Source organism: Actinia tenebrosa, unplaced genomic scaffold (genome assembly GCF_029948245.1).
Source record: "Actinia tenebrosa isolate PJP-AT-01 unplaced genomic scaffold, QUT_ActTen_1.0 PGA_scaffold0__85_contigs__length_37466705, whole genome shotgun sequence".
In the NCBI taxonomy this organism is placed as follows: domain Eukaryota; kingdom Metazoa; phylum Cnidaria; class Anthozoa; order Actiniaria; family Actiniidae; genus Actinia; species Actinia tenebrosa.
This window is the reverse complement of record NW_028292569.1, coordinates 3,800,612-3,814,064: the sequence shown is the minus strand read 5'-3', so window position 1 is coordinate 3,814,064 and position 13,453 is coordinate 3,800,612. Positions and strand designations below refer to the sequence as shown.

At 37.7% G+C, this 13,453-nt stretch overlaps 4 protein-coding genes across 4 annotated transcripts; 2 read left to right on the top strand and 2 right to left on the bottom strand.

Moving 5' to 3' along the window:
• The first annotated feature begins 1,117 nt into the window (after positions 1-1,117).
• Positions 1,118-1,618, top strand: LOC116294092 (NPC intracellular cholesterol transporter 2-like). Its single transcript, XM_031701622.2, has one exon. The coding sequence runs from the start codon at positions 1,118-1,120 to the stop codon at positions 1,616-1,618; it is 501 nt and encodes a 166-aa protein (XP_031557482.1).
• Positions 1,619-1,787: 169 nt separating this feature from the next.
• LOC116294091 (uncharacterized) lies at positions 1,788-6,414 on the bottom strand. The gene is made up of 6 exons (XM_089026253.1): positions 6,259-6,414; positions 4,978-5,169; positions 4,733-4,825; positions 3,468-3,593; positions 2,641-2,690; positions 1,788-2,201 (listed from the first exon to the last, which is right to left on the bottom strand). The coding sequence occupies exons 2-6, from the start codon at positions 5,165-5,167 to the stop codon at positions 2,118-2,120; spliced, it is 543 nt and encodes a 180-aa protein (XP_088882379.1). The 5' UTR covers positions 5,168-5,169; positions 6,259-6,414; the 3' UTR covers positions 1,788-2,117.
• A 389-nt stretch (positions 6,415-6,803) lies between these two features.
• On the top strand, positions 6,804-10,653 carry LOC116294089 (uncharacterized). The gene is made up of 5 exons (XM_031701620.2): positions 6,804-7,295; positions 7,558-7,647; positions 8,298-8,423; positions 8,580-8,629; positions 9,125-10,653. Exons 1-5 carry the CDS (start codon positions 7,136-7,138, stop codon positions 9,206-9,208), a joined length of 510 nt encoding a protein of 169 aa, XP_031557480.1. The 5' UTR covers positions 6,804-7,135; the 3' UTR covers positions 9,209-10,653.
• Positions 10,164-13,015, bottom strand: LOC148913277 (uncharacterized). The gene is made up of 2 exons (XM_089026375.1): positions 12,681-13,015; positions 10,164-11,840 (listed from the first exon to the last, which is right to left on the bottom strand). Exon 2 carries the CDS (start codon positions 11,802-11,804, stop codon positions 11,313-11,315), a length of 492 nt encoding a protein of 163 aa, XP_088882501.1. The 5' UTR covers positions 11,805-11,840; positions 12,681-13,015; the 3' UTR covers positions 10,164-11,312.
• Between the last annotated feature and the right edge of the window lie 438 nt (positions 13,016-13,453).

The window sequence follows — 13,453 nt, the reverse complement described above, 5'->3', positions numbered from 1 at the left end:
AACGATCCATGGAAGGCAAGCAAAGAAGAATGCAAAAAGAAAGGGAACTTGAATGGAAATGAAAGAGATGGAAAAGGAATGAAAGGTAAAACAAATATCAATATTTGAGCCTTGAATTTTTGATCAAAATTTTTTTAAAGTATTTCTTAATATTCCCATCGCCAAAAATCAGTATCAAATTTTAAATAAACTCAGGGAAAAATTTTATTTTTCTAAAGGTCGTTGGAGACTTCAAAACAAAACTTTTGCTATAAATCACATTTTCGACTTCCTACATCTGTAGATCATAGGTTTATTTAGATTGCAGGAACATTTCTACAGCTTGCTCTATACAAACTTTGTCAATATCGACCAACAACGCTGCTTTGCCCCTTCTTCGAGAAATCATTTGCATGCGACAGAGAGGTTATTTTGTCTTGCCCTGAAGGGCTCGACAATAGTGCAGAATGACGTTTGGCTTCTGAATGTAGCGCAACGGTTCACGTTTGAATCGGTCACTACTGACATCTCCGACAGAAAAATTAATTTTCTCCTCTTTTAACTGTTATGACACAAATTATTTCCTGGCGAAGCTAAGTCGAGGAAGTTGGATTTTTCATCTGTCCCCTACTAAACAAGAAAGATGGCAAACCATGGATATGGGCGCATCTAAAACAGGGCCAAATGGTTCTTTTTTTGTACTCGATATCAAAAAACCATCTATCTATCTAGCGGATCTCCCCCCCGGGGGGTGGATCTATCTCTAGTCAACAAAATGATAGCAAACAATGGTTTATGGGTGCAATTAAAACAGGGCCCAAATTCCTTTTTCACACTGAAGATTCATTTCTTTCATTATGAAAATTGTTGCGCAAACGCACTTAGGGCCGTATTCTTAGGCCTTTTTCTTTGGCGAACGTTCCAAGGTCGAGCACTCGGCCTGTGATGGCAGACTCTCCCTTCACGTGATTGGAGTATCGTATTTATGAGCGGCCCAGCTAATGCTTGATATTTTTGTAGCGTCTCAGCAGCCACTATCAAAGGCACGGAAATCTTCCAGACCAACAGCAGATTTAAGAGTTCCAAAATATAACAAACTGTACTGTATCCCACTTACCCAGGCGCCGGCCCAGGCGGGATGTCTTTGTGTGCTCTTTTCTTTTTCTTGGCCGGCGCATGCCAGCTTCTCGGCGTCAGTGGAAAAAACATCTCTTTCGCAGATTGTGGCTCAAAAGTAGGGAAGATCGTAAGTATCGATATATCACCATGCAAAGTTGAACCCTGTACTTTTTACAAGGGAGAGAATGCTACGTGTACGATAATGTTTATTCCAAGGGAAGACCTTTCATCGGCAGTGATACAAGCGTTTGGGATCATCTCTGATGTAAAAGTGCCTTGGAAATCATGGTCATTATGCAATCTTACCAAGTGCCCAGTGAAGAATGCCCAGGAGACAAAAATAGTACTTTCCCTCGTTGTGAGCCCTGAATACCCAACGATTAAACTAGTCGTAGATATTGAGATGAAAGATCAGACGAAACAAATGGTCTTCTGTGCTAAGTTCTCTGCAGAGATAAAGAACAAAGGTCTGCGCGCGATGGAACAAGACAGCGAACTAGGCAAGGACAAGAAAGCATAGGAAATGGCAGCATTTGCATCGTATTCTATAAAGACATGCATGAACTCTCTCTCTCTCTAGTCTTGAATGTACCTTTTCTGGCATGGGTATATGTCATCAATTTATTGTTTATTAGCATCAATATCAATTCTGTTTTAAAACTGCAATTCGATTCAAGAAAATATCAACATAATTATAAAGAGTTTATTTACTCTCAGAGGTTTTACTTCAAATGTAATTAAAAGCATGTACTAAGAAGAGATAGTTTAGATGATCAGATTACAGGAAACTTTACACTCTAATCTAGTAGAATATCCTAAATTAAGCTGGGTTGTTGGATACATGTTTCAGCTCGCCCAGGGTAGCACGAGGCAATCCTGTTATCAACTGACCCTGACCCTCTGTCAATACGCCTTTTTTATTTGCTTTAGTTTACTGTTGCAGGTTTGCCGAACAGACAGCCATTCAGCTTCTTATCCAGTTTTATAGCGCCGTAATGACATCATAAAATTTTTTTACGTCATTCCCATAGGAACTGCCATTTCAAACAACCAACCATATTGCCATTTTGATTCATACAGTACCCCGTCAGCTCGTAGTAGCCCTGCAATCAATAAAACAATCATAGAAAAAAGAATTTGTTTTTGTGTACAGATTTAAGGCACGCAAATTAACGAAACGAGTCCATGACAGGCGCATGAGATTGTCGCATGTTCGATACTATACGTTGTAACAGATTTAGTGATTATAAAAGGGTAAATTATACACCGTGAAAAGATGAAAAACTTACTGACGTCTCGGAGTACTCCGACGAAGGACTAGCGTCAGAAAACGTCGGTAAGTTTTTTTCATCTTTTCACGGTGTATGATTTACCCTTTTATCATTACTGTTTCATTAGAAACACCGACGCAGCTCACACTAGTTTTTAGCTAGTTATCTCTTCTTGTAACAGATTTAGAACTTTGAAATCTTAAGTTTGTTAAAATATAAGTTTTCGAAGAATTTCAAGGTAGGAAAATAAGTAATTTCAGTTATTACTTACCTTGCTTATGACACATGGCATACGAATCTTGAAGTGGAATTTCAGAGGTTCTACAGAAAATAACAGACAGCAGCTATTTATAAACTGCAAGTCTCAGATGGCTTAATGTGTATTTTAAGCATTTTGATTGGATAGTTGGATATGCGTTTTTTGATTGGTTTGGAGTCCTGGAACACAGTTGGCCCGCTTAAAAAGAACATTCAAATTTTTACTTGCGCAAGCTAAGTGACGAGTTATGATTGATTCTCATCAACTTGTAAAGGGCTTAGGAACTTAGTATAGCAGTATCAGTTTCATGATCATTCCACTATGTATCAAAATTCATTGACCAGCGGGGACTTAAAACATAAGTTAAGAACCAAAGTTCTTCAGATTTCCTGTCCTATGTTGAGCGTTACTAAACCGATCAGGACTATTCGTGCAACTGGGTCAGGGTCTACACCACTATACCAAAGGTCTGCAAACTTGCTAGATCGTTTGCCATTTTTTGTTATAAGAGGAGGCCTTCCCCAAGAGACCGTAGTCTGAAATGGGAAAACATTACGCCAAAGAACCGTGTATTGCGACGTTATGCGGTTTTAGCAAGAAAGGAAATAATACTCAAGGGAATGACATGTGTTCTCAAATAGGCCCCTTGCAGCACGTCAGAATGCCGCTCAATTTTGGGGACGCACTAAGATTCCAATTCTCTAGAGATTGAAATCCCTCCCCCCCCCCCCCCCCCTCCTCCAAAACTAGCTGCTTTGACGTCACATGCAAGGTGTCTATAGGAAAACTTAAAACTCAGTCTATTAATTATTGAGTAAAACTAAGCATGTTTTACTCACTGCCTTTCAACAATGGACATTTCAATTCTTTTACATCGACACAGGCATTCGCGATGTTGTCATAATTCAAGAGTTCTTTATTGAGGTACGCCTTTCCGTAGCAGGCAAGAGAGAGCACGTCTTCCTCTGAGGTAAGAATCAGATGTTGTGGTAAATAGAGATTAGTTGGTTAGTCTAGTTCAGGGAAAACTGAAGAAAAGAGAAGTGAAAACGACCTAAACCGACAAACCATTTACATAACTGATCAAATATAGTAAGAGCAAGTCGACCAACCAACCACCAACCTACCAATCAATCAACCAAACACCAAACCAACCAACCGACCGACCGACCGACCAACCAACCGACCTACGAACCCACCAAACACCAAACCAACCCACCGACCGACCGACCAACCAACCGACCCACCAACCCACCAACCAACCCACCGACCGACCGACCAACCAACCAACCGACCTACGAACCCACCAACCCACAACCAACCAACCCACCAACCAACCCACCAACCAACCAACCCACCACCAACCCACCAACCAACCCACCAACCAACCCACCAACCAACCCACCAACCAACCCACCAACCAACCCACCAACCCACCAACCAACCAACCCACCCACCAAACCAACCCACCAACCAACCAACCAACCAACCCACCAACCAACCAACCCACCAACCCACCAACCCACCAACCAACCACCCACCCACCAACCAACCCACCAACCCACCAACCAACCCACCACCAACCCACCAACCAACCAACCCACCAACCAACCAACCCACCAACCAACCACCCACCAACCAACCCACCCACCCAACCCACCAACCAACCAACCAACCAACCAACCAACCAACCAACCAACCAACCAAACCACCAAACCAACCAACCAACCAACCAATTGACCCACCAACCTCCAAACCAACCAACCGACCTACTAACCAACCAACCAACCAACCAACCACCAAACCAACCAACCGACCTACTAACCAACCAACCAACCAAACAACCAATTGACCCACCAACCACCAAACCAACCAACCGACCTACTAACCAACCAACCAACCAACCAACCAACCACCAAACCAACCAACCGACCTACTAACCAACCATGCTGTTGGCCATCCGACCAGCCAACCAACTATGATCATCGAACTAATCAACCAGCCAACTAACGACCAGCGAAGCAGCTGACAAACAAAACAAAAAAATAGTCTCGTAAAGGCAAACACTCTTAACCTCAAAAACGAGAAAGAATAACATACTTACGTGGAGTACCAAATGAGCCAGTCAAGAAAACTGGATCTTGACAAGATACTTTGCTTGGATGCGCCTTGATAATAATTGTCGGGTCATATTTACCTGCACGATATGAAAGAATGCAAAATGAAAACAGGAAGGAAAACAATTGCAGAGCGTTTTCAGTAGTAAATGCTCATTCGGATTTTTATGGCTTAAGTGTCTTCATCTTGAATGGTTCATATCGTCATACTTTCATATTCATGTAGACTTACTTAGGCAGCTGACAAGCGATTGGTTTTTGATGTGAGGGGACTCGATTGGATTTGGCAGAGGAAACGATCCAGTCACGTGTTCGCCGTTCAGGACAAGTATCCATGACAACGCAATAGCGTACCTCAAGACACGAAAGGTTAACGGATAGTTAATAGAGGGGACCCCTCTATCAAATATGGTTGACGTCATCCCTGGAAGAAAAAAATCGAACCAGAAACCATAAGGGAGTTGAAACGTGCAATGACACAATAACCATGCTTTGAAATATTGGAATATTCAAGTTTGCTGCCCCTGAATTGTGGAATTCTCTTCCTCCAAGTTTAAGAGCTTGCACTTCTATCTCAATTTTTAAAAGGGAAGTAAAAACCTGGCTTTTTAAACAAGCTTTTCTTAATTAATTCAAATCTTATATTTTTAATAAAGTTTATCAATTTAAATCAGTTTATATTTGCAGTTTGAATGCTTACAATATGTTGTGAAATGTTTAATATTATTGTTGAGTATGTTTATATCAGTGTTTCAAAAAAATAGATAAATAATTTGCTTTTTTATTTATTTATTTTTCATTTATTTTTTTAATGTTTTTAAAATCATGTTTTTTCAGAATATTTATGTATTGTCATATCTCATAACATTAGGATAGCGTTAAATTTTAAAACATCTTTGAGTCTCTAAAAATGTTTGTAAAGCGCTGTTGAACTAAAGGAATTAGCGCTGTATAAAATATTATTTATTATTATTATTATTATTATTATTATTATTATTATTATTATTATTATTATTATTATGCGAATTAGGGGTTTTGAGCATACCTTTACGAATCCTGGGTATTGTTTCATTCGCTTTTTTGACATATCAGACTTCTCGCAGAATTTCAAACAAAAAAACTGAATCATTTTCACCCAGGCTAGATAGTGATTATACAAATAAAACAGTAGTAACTTCCTTTTTTTTTCGTGAAACTAATGAAACGATATCGTAATTTTGCAACTTGCACTTTTCGGGCTTCACAAAAAAAATGCTTCAAAAAATAGTGTCAAAAATTTAATTCCCTGCCGGTTATGTCTGGATTAATTTACAAAAATTATCCGTTCGTTTCAGTGAACCTTATATCGATCGACCGACTCTACTTCATCATATTATTCGTCTCTTATGATCTTATTTATTTCCTGTTTAGTTGGCCATCGAGCTACTGACGTCCAAGCTGTAAAACTACTAGTAAACTTGTCTTGTACAATAAAGTAACAATAGGGTAATTAATATCTGGCATAGAATCTTACCTTGCAAGTATCAGTCTGACGTCTTGAGCTGAGGTTGTCGGATGAACATCAAATTCAGCAACTGATGTCCGGAATATTGCGATTCATCACGAGTTAATTAAATATATACCCTGCACTGTAACAAAGCAGTTTTCTTTTGATACGTCATATTTTCATTTTCATCTACTATCTGGAACGGAAATATTTTGGGGCTGGAGAGCCCAGAGGACTCAAATATACAACTCCAAGACGTACAAAGCAAAAAGGTGTTTTTTGTTTATGTTTTAGAAAATGCCCTGACTTTTTTTCTTTTTATATCATCGTATGTTGTTTTTCACTAAAACTAGACGCACCAGCAATAGTATTAGATACAGAAAACAAAAACTAGGTCAGTAAACCCGCCGGAAACTGATAAACAAATAATGTATCTATTACTAAGAAAAGCAAAGAATATCCCCGCATTACTACTTTCAGAATTGTCAAAAACATCTTTCGAATGATGGAACTATTCCAAAGATTTTAAGGCGTAAAGTCGTGTTTCGAAAGTACGGTTTCGATACCTTTTTTGATCCAAGGTCTCTAGAGCTCAAGATCCGAAACAAGGAAATGTATGGGCATATTTTTGTATTAAATTACCCATATCTCAGCTGTTTTTTCGCTCTATCGATCTAAAATTTCACGCTGAAACAAATTTTTATATGCAGTTTCTGATAATGTCACCAAATTCCTAAATGTCTTCAGCTCGTGACGTCATCACTTCGGCACTAGCTAAGCGTATATATTCCGCATTCCACTATAGTAATACAAAGTAAGCTACTCGATAGCTTAGAAATAGTCTAAAAACTCACCTCAAAGTTGAACATAGTTTCTTTTCGCGGTGTAAGCGGTCAGATTGAAGATGAGATTTGATGGTATATTGAAGCAGTTGATGCTGTTAATCATGGCCTTCTTACTGGTAGCATCAGTGCGGGAAACAGGGGTCAAAGCAGGATCGTTTCCTTTGCCAAACATATTCAATTATCCTCATATCAAGAACCAGTCGCTAGTTTACTGTGGTGGTAAGTATTGCTGTTATTATGATATCTTCAGCTTACCTATCTTATGCTTTTGGTTTCTTTATTTGAAATGGAGTTAGAAGTATTTGCCTAGATCAGACAACATTTTTTTTCGGAAAAAACTGTCTGTAATCCCGAATTGGAATAATCTGTTATTCCTCTTATTTTTAACTTTTCGTGTCAGATCAGGGAAGAATTAGCTGATAAAGGGCTTCTCCCATTTCTCTAAGTATACGGAAAAACTTTTCTTTCTTTGTAATTTCAGATGAATTCGATCCTACGATTTCAGTCACCTATTTTCCAAAGGGATATAATTGCAGACAAAGAAAGACAATGGTAATTAGATTCACGCCGAGTAAGTACCATCCATTCATCCGTGCCATTCCCACCGATACACCATCCATCCCTCTATTTATTCATCCATCAATCCATCAATCAAATCATCCACCTGGAATGGCCCCTGACTGTCTTGTAGATCTATTTACAAAAAAAAGCAAGACGTTACAGATTACGACTTAAGGGGCTCTAGTACCTCACTTGCAGTTACCTCTTCCCAAAACAGACTTTGGTAAGAGACGTTTTTCTTATGATGGGGCAAAAATCTGAAACTCCCTACCAGAAAATTTAAGAAATTGCAAATCACTGGCCATATTCAAATCTGAAATTGCCACTCACACTATCTATCTCTTAGTATTTATAAATTAAATTATTACTTATTTTACTATGTATTATTGTAGCTTTATTAACAGTTATATTTATTTATTTTTATTTCAATTTTTGTATTATTATTGATTAGAATATAAAATAGTATTAGCTTTTCATTGTAATATTTATCCACACGCCCCTTGTGGAAATCAGCTTTAGTTGACGGGGCAAGCGTGTTTGAATAAAGTTTACCTCTCTACCCACAACTCATCCATACATCAAACTATCCATCCCATCTACCGTCCGTCTGTCTGTCCTTCCGTCCACTTTTGACTGTGTTTTTTTTGAAATTGCTTGCAGAGTTGGACGTGTTCTCCACTACTTGTCATATTGAGGTATACAAAAACAATATTTTGGTTGTAAATGATATCAAGTCAGACTTGTGCTCTCGTAGAAGTGACATCAGGTGCCCTTTGTTAAAAGGAGGTAAGTCAACAACGAACAATGACAAGCAAGAAAGGAAATAAGGAGGCGAACAACTAACAAACTAGCAAGCAAGTGAAACCACGAACCAAAAAAGGAATTTAGCCAAAGCAAGTACAGGTCTTTTCATCGAAGTTTATCTTTTGTTTAAATCAACAGAAACTCAACAAATTGAAGGTGGTTTACGAATGCCTTGCGAAATGGCGAAGGTAAGCATTACAATTGCTGCTTTTCAACCATTCCCAAGAGAATGAAATAACAAAAGACACGGCGGCCATGTTGGATGATATAACAGAGGAGATTAACGATGAGTCTTTTGTTAATTTCATACGAACATGGTGGCTGTAAAAACCATCAATAGACCCTTTTCGAGTTCCAAATTACCGCTGTGTTTCTTGATTACAAACTCATTTGCACAGGGTTAGCCTCGAGTTTGTGCAGAATATTCACGTGTTGCAGTCAAGGTCCGTCGAGCTTCAAAATGTTTGTATTGTTGAAGTTGTGCATTCTTTACTTTTCTGTTGGTATTTGCGAGTAATTAGACACTGATACGAGGCTAACCTTGTGCAAATGAGTCTGTACGTGGGATAATTGCTTCTTGCAACAGTGTGTGTATTAATTGAGGCTAGTTATATTGGCTTATAAATTGGAGAGAAAGGATTATTCTTCAAATATTAATTCACTTTTTAAAACTTACTTTTCAGGCTCACTATCAATTTAAGTCTTATTGTACAAATCAAGATGAAGTAACTTCTTTTTGTTTGAACTGGAGTTTTACTTGGGTGTGAAGACACCCAATCAGGATAGACTACTTGCCCGACTGCACAACTAAATAAAAGACAAGTGCCTCGTAACCGGGCCTTCCTTGGTGCAGCAAGCTTTATTGTATCCTGAGTTAAGGTTTTTGTTTTGCAGGATATTGTTTAGCTCCAAAATCATTATCCTTGGGCGCCTATTGTTTTTTTGTCTTTATGCATACTTCAGGTGCCTTGCAGCACCAAGAAAGATCCCAACTAATACTCATTAAGATAGATACTGTGTTTGTAGGCTGGAAAACTGCTGTAGCTGTGATTTCTTTGCTAATTGATGGGTTGCAAGCATTCCCAAGAGAGAGTTAAAAGACAAAAACATGGCGGTCATTGTGGTACCGTTAACAATGGATGCTAATAAGAAATCTTTTGTTAAATGGTACCAACATGGCCGCGATGACGTAACGTGCAAACGAAGAATGGTCTGAGTCAGAACCATGAATGATTAACGGATTGGTGCAAAACAAAAAAAATGCATGACTAAAGAAAAACCAATCTTTATACTTCATACTCGAGTTTCACACATGTACTGGGTTTTATTTGACCCACTCTTTTTCCAAGCGGAAAACATTTTTCAGGTTTCACTACGGCTCGCAGACGCGAAAGATCATCATAAAAAGCAGTTGCAGTAATCTTCATGTACTAGGATCAAGTAGTTGGCAAGTACTTTTCATCTTAGAGTGAAGTCATTAAATTAAACCCGTTAGATATTAGACTAAGTAATGTTTAATAAACGAGCAGGAGTGTTTTATCGGGTATAAAACACGAGGCGCAGCCGAGTGGTTTTAGACCCGATAAACCACGATCTGCGAGATTATTGAACGGCTTAGAAAACTTATGATGTTTGTTCTCATTGTGTACCGATTTTTTTACGAAATGAACCAAGTTTGATAGAGAAAATCCAAGTTAAAGTTTATGCAAATGAAGACGAATCTTTATCAGATATAAAATCACCTTCATGGTCATGATTTCTATTGTGTTTTCTTCATGAATTATTAATGAGTTTTCTAATACACTTTAAGAGACCCTAATTCCATTGTTTTCTTTTGTGTCTATTTGAATATTACACGTTGACTAGTATTTTTTGTTTCACGGGTTGCCTTCACTCTACCCTAGCTTCCTTAAGCAGTATGCTAAATCCCGCTTACAACTAGAGAGCTAAAGATAATTAGTTATATACATTTATGAATACTTTTTTTCCGATAAGGTAAACATATATGTTCTATATCCGGTTAGTACTGTTTAAATACAAATAATTTCATCAAAGTCAAAATTAAACACTTTACCGGCTGGAGAAGTCAGCAAGAAACGAGGGACAGAATTTTACCCCTGGGATTCGGAGGATGGATCCAGTTTTGTGTAGATCAATAATGTAAGTTAAGAAAAAATTACTGTTGATCATTAAAGATCTATACATTGTCGTATTTACTTGCTTCAGGCCTTCTCCGATGCACCGTTTAAAGGACACGTTCGTATAAAAGATATATGTCATTGCCATTTTCTAGTTTTTCCAATTTTCTTGGTAAGCAACTCATGCTTCAAAATCCATTGAGATATAAACAACCATGAGACAGCTGCCATGTTGGTTAAACTAACAAGAGAGGCTAATACCGTCAACCAACATGGCGGCTATGACGTAACACGCACTGCAAGAATAGGATAATCATATACATTGTTATAGATAGATTTATAAGTAATGAACAGACGATAACACAAGACGGCAAGGCGTGATGGACTCCATAAAGTTTTCAATGGCTGCTTGTTAAGACTGCGGTGAAACTTGACATTCTTTCGTTTTCATATAGTTATCATCTACAAGCGAGGCTAATTGGTCAGCAGAATGCAAAACTGACCAAAGCTGCCACCAATCTGCATCGTAAGCATCATCATCATCATCAAAAACATCGACAACGATGCAAGCAAAAAAAATGTATTACGTATAAAATTATCCAGTTATTATTAAGACTCCTTGTCTGTTGTTTTCGTTGGTACGAGCAAGCACAAGCAACCGAACGATTCCCGCGCTTTTTCACGGGGCATGCGCAGAATGTCGTTCCCCGAAACGTTCCATTCAGGCCTGTTTTCATTTCATATGTATATCGTCAAAATGTCGAACTCCTTCTTTTGCAGAATTGAATATAATTCTACATGTTTTACAAACAAGTGCAGTGTCTAACCAGTCTAGTAGGCTCGTTCGCTTGCCATCCACCATCCACGCCGACACCCGATTCTTCCGTCGTAAGATCTTCGCTAATTCTTCGTAGCGTCGATTCTCGCCGGAAACCAAATATACTTCCGGTTTCTTGAATCTTGAAAAGTCGTACGAACTCGTCGAGTGGACGAGGGCATCTTCGACAGCGTTCGGATAGTTCGTAAGAGACGAGTGTCTCACGGCGACCGGTCGTCCATCTTCGTAAAATGTCGATGGTATTGCCGAAATCATTTCGTTATACTTCGTATCTTTTCGGTGAAACACATGGATCTCGAACTGACTCCGACTCGGAAATTTGATATCCCGTAAAAAATCTTTTGAAGTATTGAAGTCAACGAAGAAAAGAGTGTAGGTAGTGGACATCTTTACCAAGGCATCAGATTCGCTCAGGCTTGTGAACTAAAAAGGAAATCTATAGATTAGTTACAACAGGGAATCCCTTTTAATAGAAAAATTATCAAAGTCTAACGGGGGAGGAATGAATATGGTTGTAATTATAGATTAACACCTCGAACTACTAAATATAGCAGATCTAGATCTTGATAAAATCTAGATCTTGATAAAATCTATTTGCATAGCTCTTTAATATATAATCGTCTATAATCATGACGTAATCAGGTTTGTGATGACGTAGTATTATGTCATCAACAAAATCAAAGAAGGCGATTGTTTGAACTGCAGTAGTATTTATCATTCCTGTTGTAGAAAATTGTTGACAAAATACGATTTTTAGCTATGCTCGCGGCGAAGACGTAAACTCTTATCTAAAAATTAAAAGGAAGACAAAAACGTCTTAACCACACAAATAATTATTTGCCCCAGAAGGATGAAAACATATCAGAAACAAAAAAATATTGATTTGAAGTGACTGTTCTTTGCACAGATCTGAAATGAAAACAATGTATGAAAAAATACTATATATTTCGTCTCGAAAAAAAGGCGATGAATTGATTGAGTGTGTTGGGTTAGCTATTAAGTATTCATCGGAAAAAATACTACGTTTTGCTATGCTTAGAAAAAAGAATTTATGTATTTACTGAATAAAACCATTTCAAATTTTCAGCAACTATTTACAAAATTAGTTATGAAGTATTTTAACTGAATTTTTTCTTAGGATCATTTCCCTATGTTCATCAATTTTATTCTCGACAATTATCGAGAATATAATCCTCAAAACTAAGCAAAATGCGTTTATAACAATCAAAAATTCGCAGTTAATTGCGCTAATAATATACTCACTTCTCTTGACAAACGATTGAAAATAAGAGAAAGCTTCGGTCAGTTTTTCAACAAGCTACCAGAGAAATATGCGGTTGAATCCCGGTCTTATTTACGTGATGGTTTAATTCGATTATTCCATAGAGTTTATTGTCAAGTGAGTCTGTCGCCTTGTTGAAGAATACGTAAAGCACGAACATGCTTCGCTTTACCACAAAGAGTTTATTTGCTGTTAACATCAATTAGCAGGCAACTTGTTCTTGTAGGTGATTGGCGGGTTTTCCATACTAGAAACAGATGTTACTTTTTTCGTGAAATCGGAACAATCAACTTATACTGCCTGAATTACTGTGAAACAGCAGAAATATTTAACTGAGAATTTGACAGAATTGTCTTCAAATTAACAACTGAAATTTTTGTGTCGTTTGGCAAATTAAATTATTATAGTATTTATTTTATCGAAGACCCTTGAATGAACCCTTCTCAAAAAGAACATGAAAATAGAAAAGAAATAGTACTTTTTTCTCATTGGAATTTGTGGCATTTCTTTTGTATGTCCATTTTGTTAGCTTTGCATTTAAAAAATATTGATAAGAGTCACTGTGATAGCTAAGTCATAATAATGTCCTAAATAGCAACTGTATTCAGTAATAAATCATGCTGTGAGTAATTATTACTTTAAAATGATGAGCAATATCTCGGCCAATAACACGTACGAGCACCCTTTTGAGATAAAATCTCGCGATAAGGCGTCAGACTAGGAAATGGCTCGTTTTTAACTCATAAACAACATT

What these genes read in the sequence shown, in the direction of transcription:
- LOC116294092 (XM_031701622.2), top strand. Translation starts at nt 1,118, where the DNA reads ATGTCTTTGTGTGCTCTTTTCTTTTTCTTGGCCGGCGCATGCCAGCTT.
- LOC116294091 (XM_089026253.1), bottom strand. Translation starts at nt 5,167, where the DNA reads ATGACGTCAACCATATTTGATAGAGGGGTCCCCTCTATTAACTATCCG. An exon ending in TGGCTCATTTGGTACTCCAC is followed by an intron (nt 3,594 to 4,732) that starts GTAAGTATGTTA and finishes TTCTTACCTCAG; the next exon opens with AGGAAGACGTGCTCTCTCTT. An exon ending in TGCCATGTGTCATAAGCAAG is followed by an intron (nt 2,202 to 2,640) that starts GTAAGTAATAAC and finishes TATTGATTGCAG; the next exon opens with GGCTACTACGAGCTGACGGG.
- LOC116294089 (XM_031701620.2), top strand. Translation starts at nt 7,136, where the DNA reads ATGAGATTTGATGGTATATTGAAGCAGTTGATGCTGTTAATCATGGCC. An exon ending in GTCGCTAGTTTACTGTGGTG is followed by an intron (nt 7,296 to 7,557) that starts GTAAGTATTGCT and finishes TTGTAATTTCAG; the next exon opens with ATGAATTCGATCCTACGATT. An exon ending in GGTAATTAGATTCACGCCGA is followed by an intron (nt 7,648 to 8,297) that starts GTAAGTACCATC and finishes AATTGCTTGCAG; the next exon opens with AGTTGGACGTGTTCTCCACT.
- LOC148913277 (XM_089026375.1), bottom strand. Translation starts at nt 11,804, where the DNA reads ATGTCCACTACCTACACTCTTTTCTTCGTTGACTTCAATACTTCAAAA.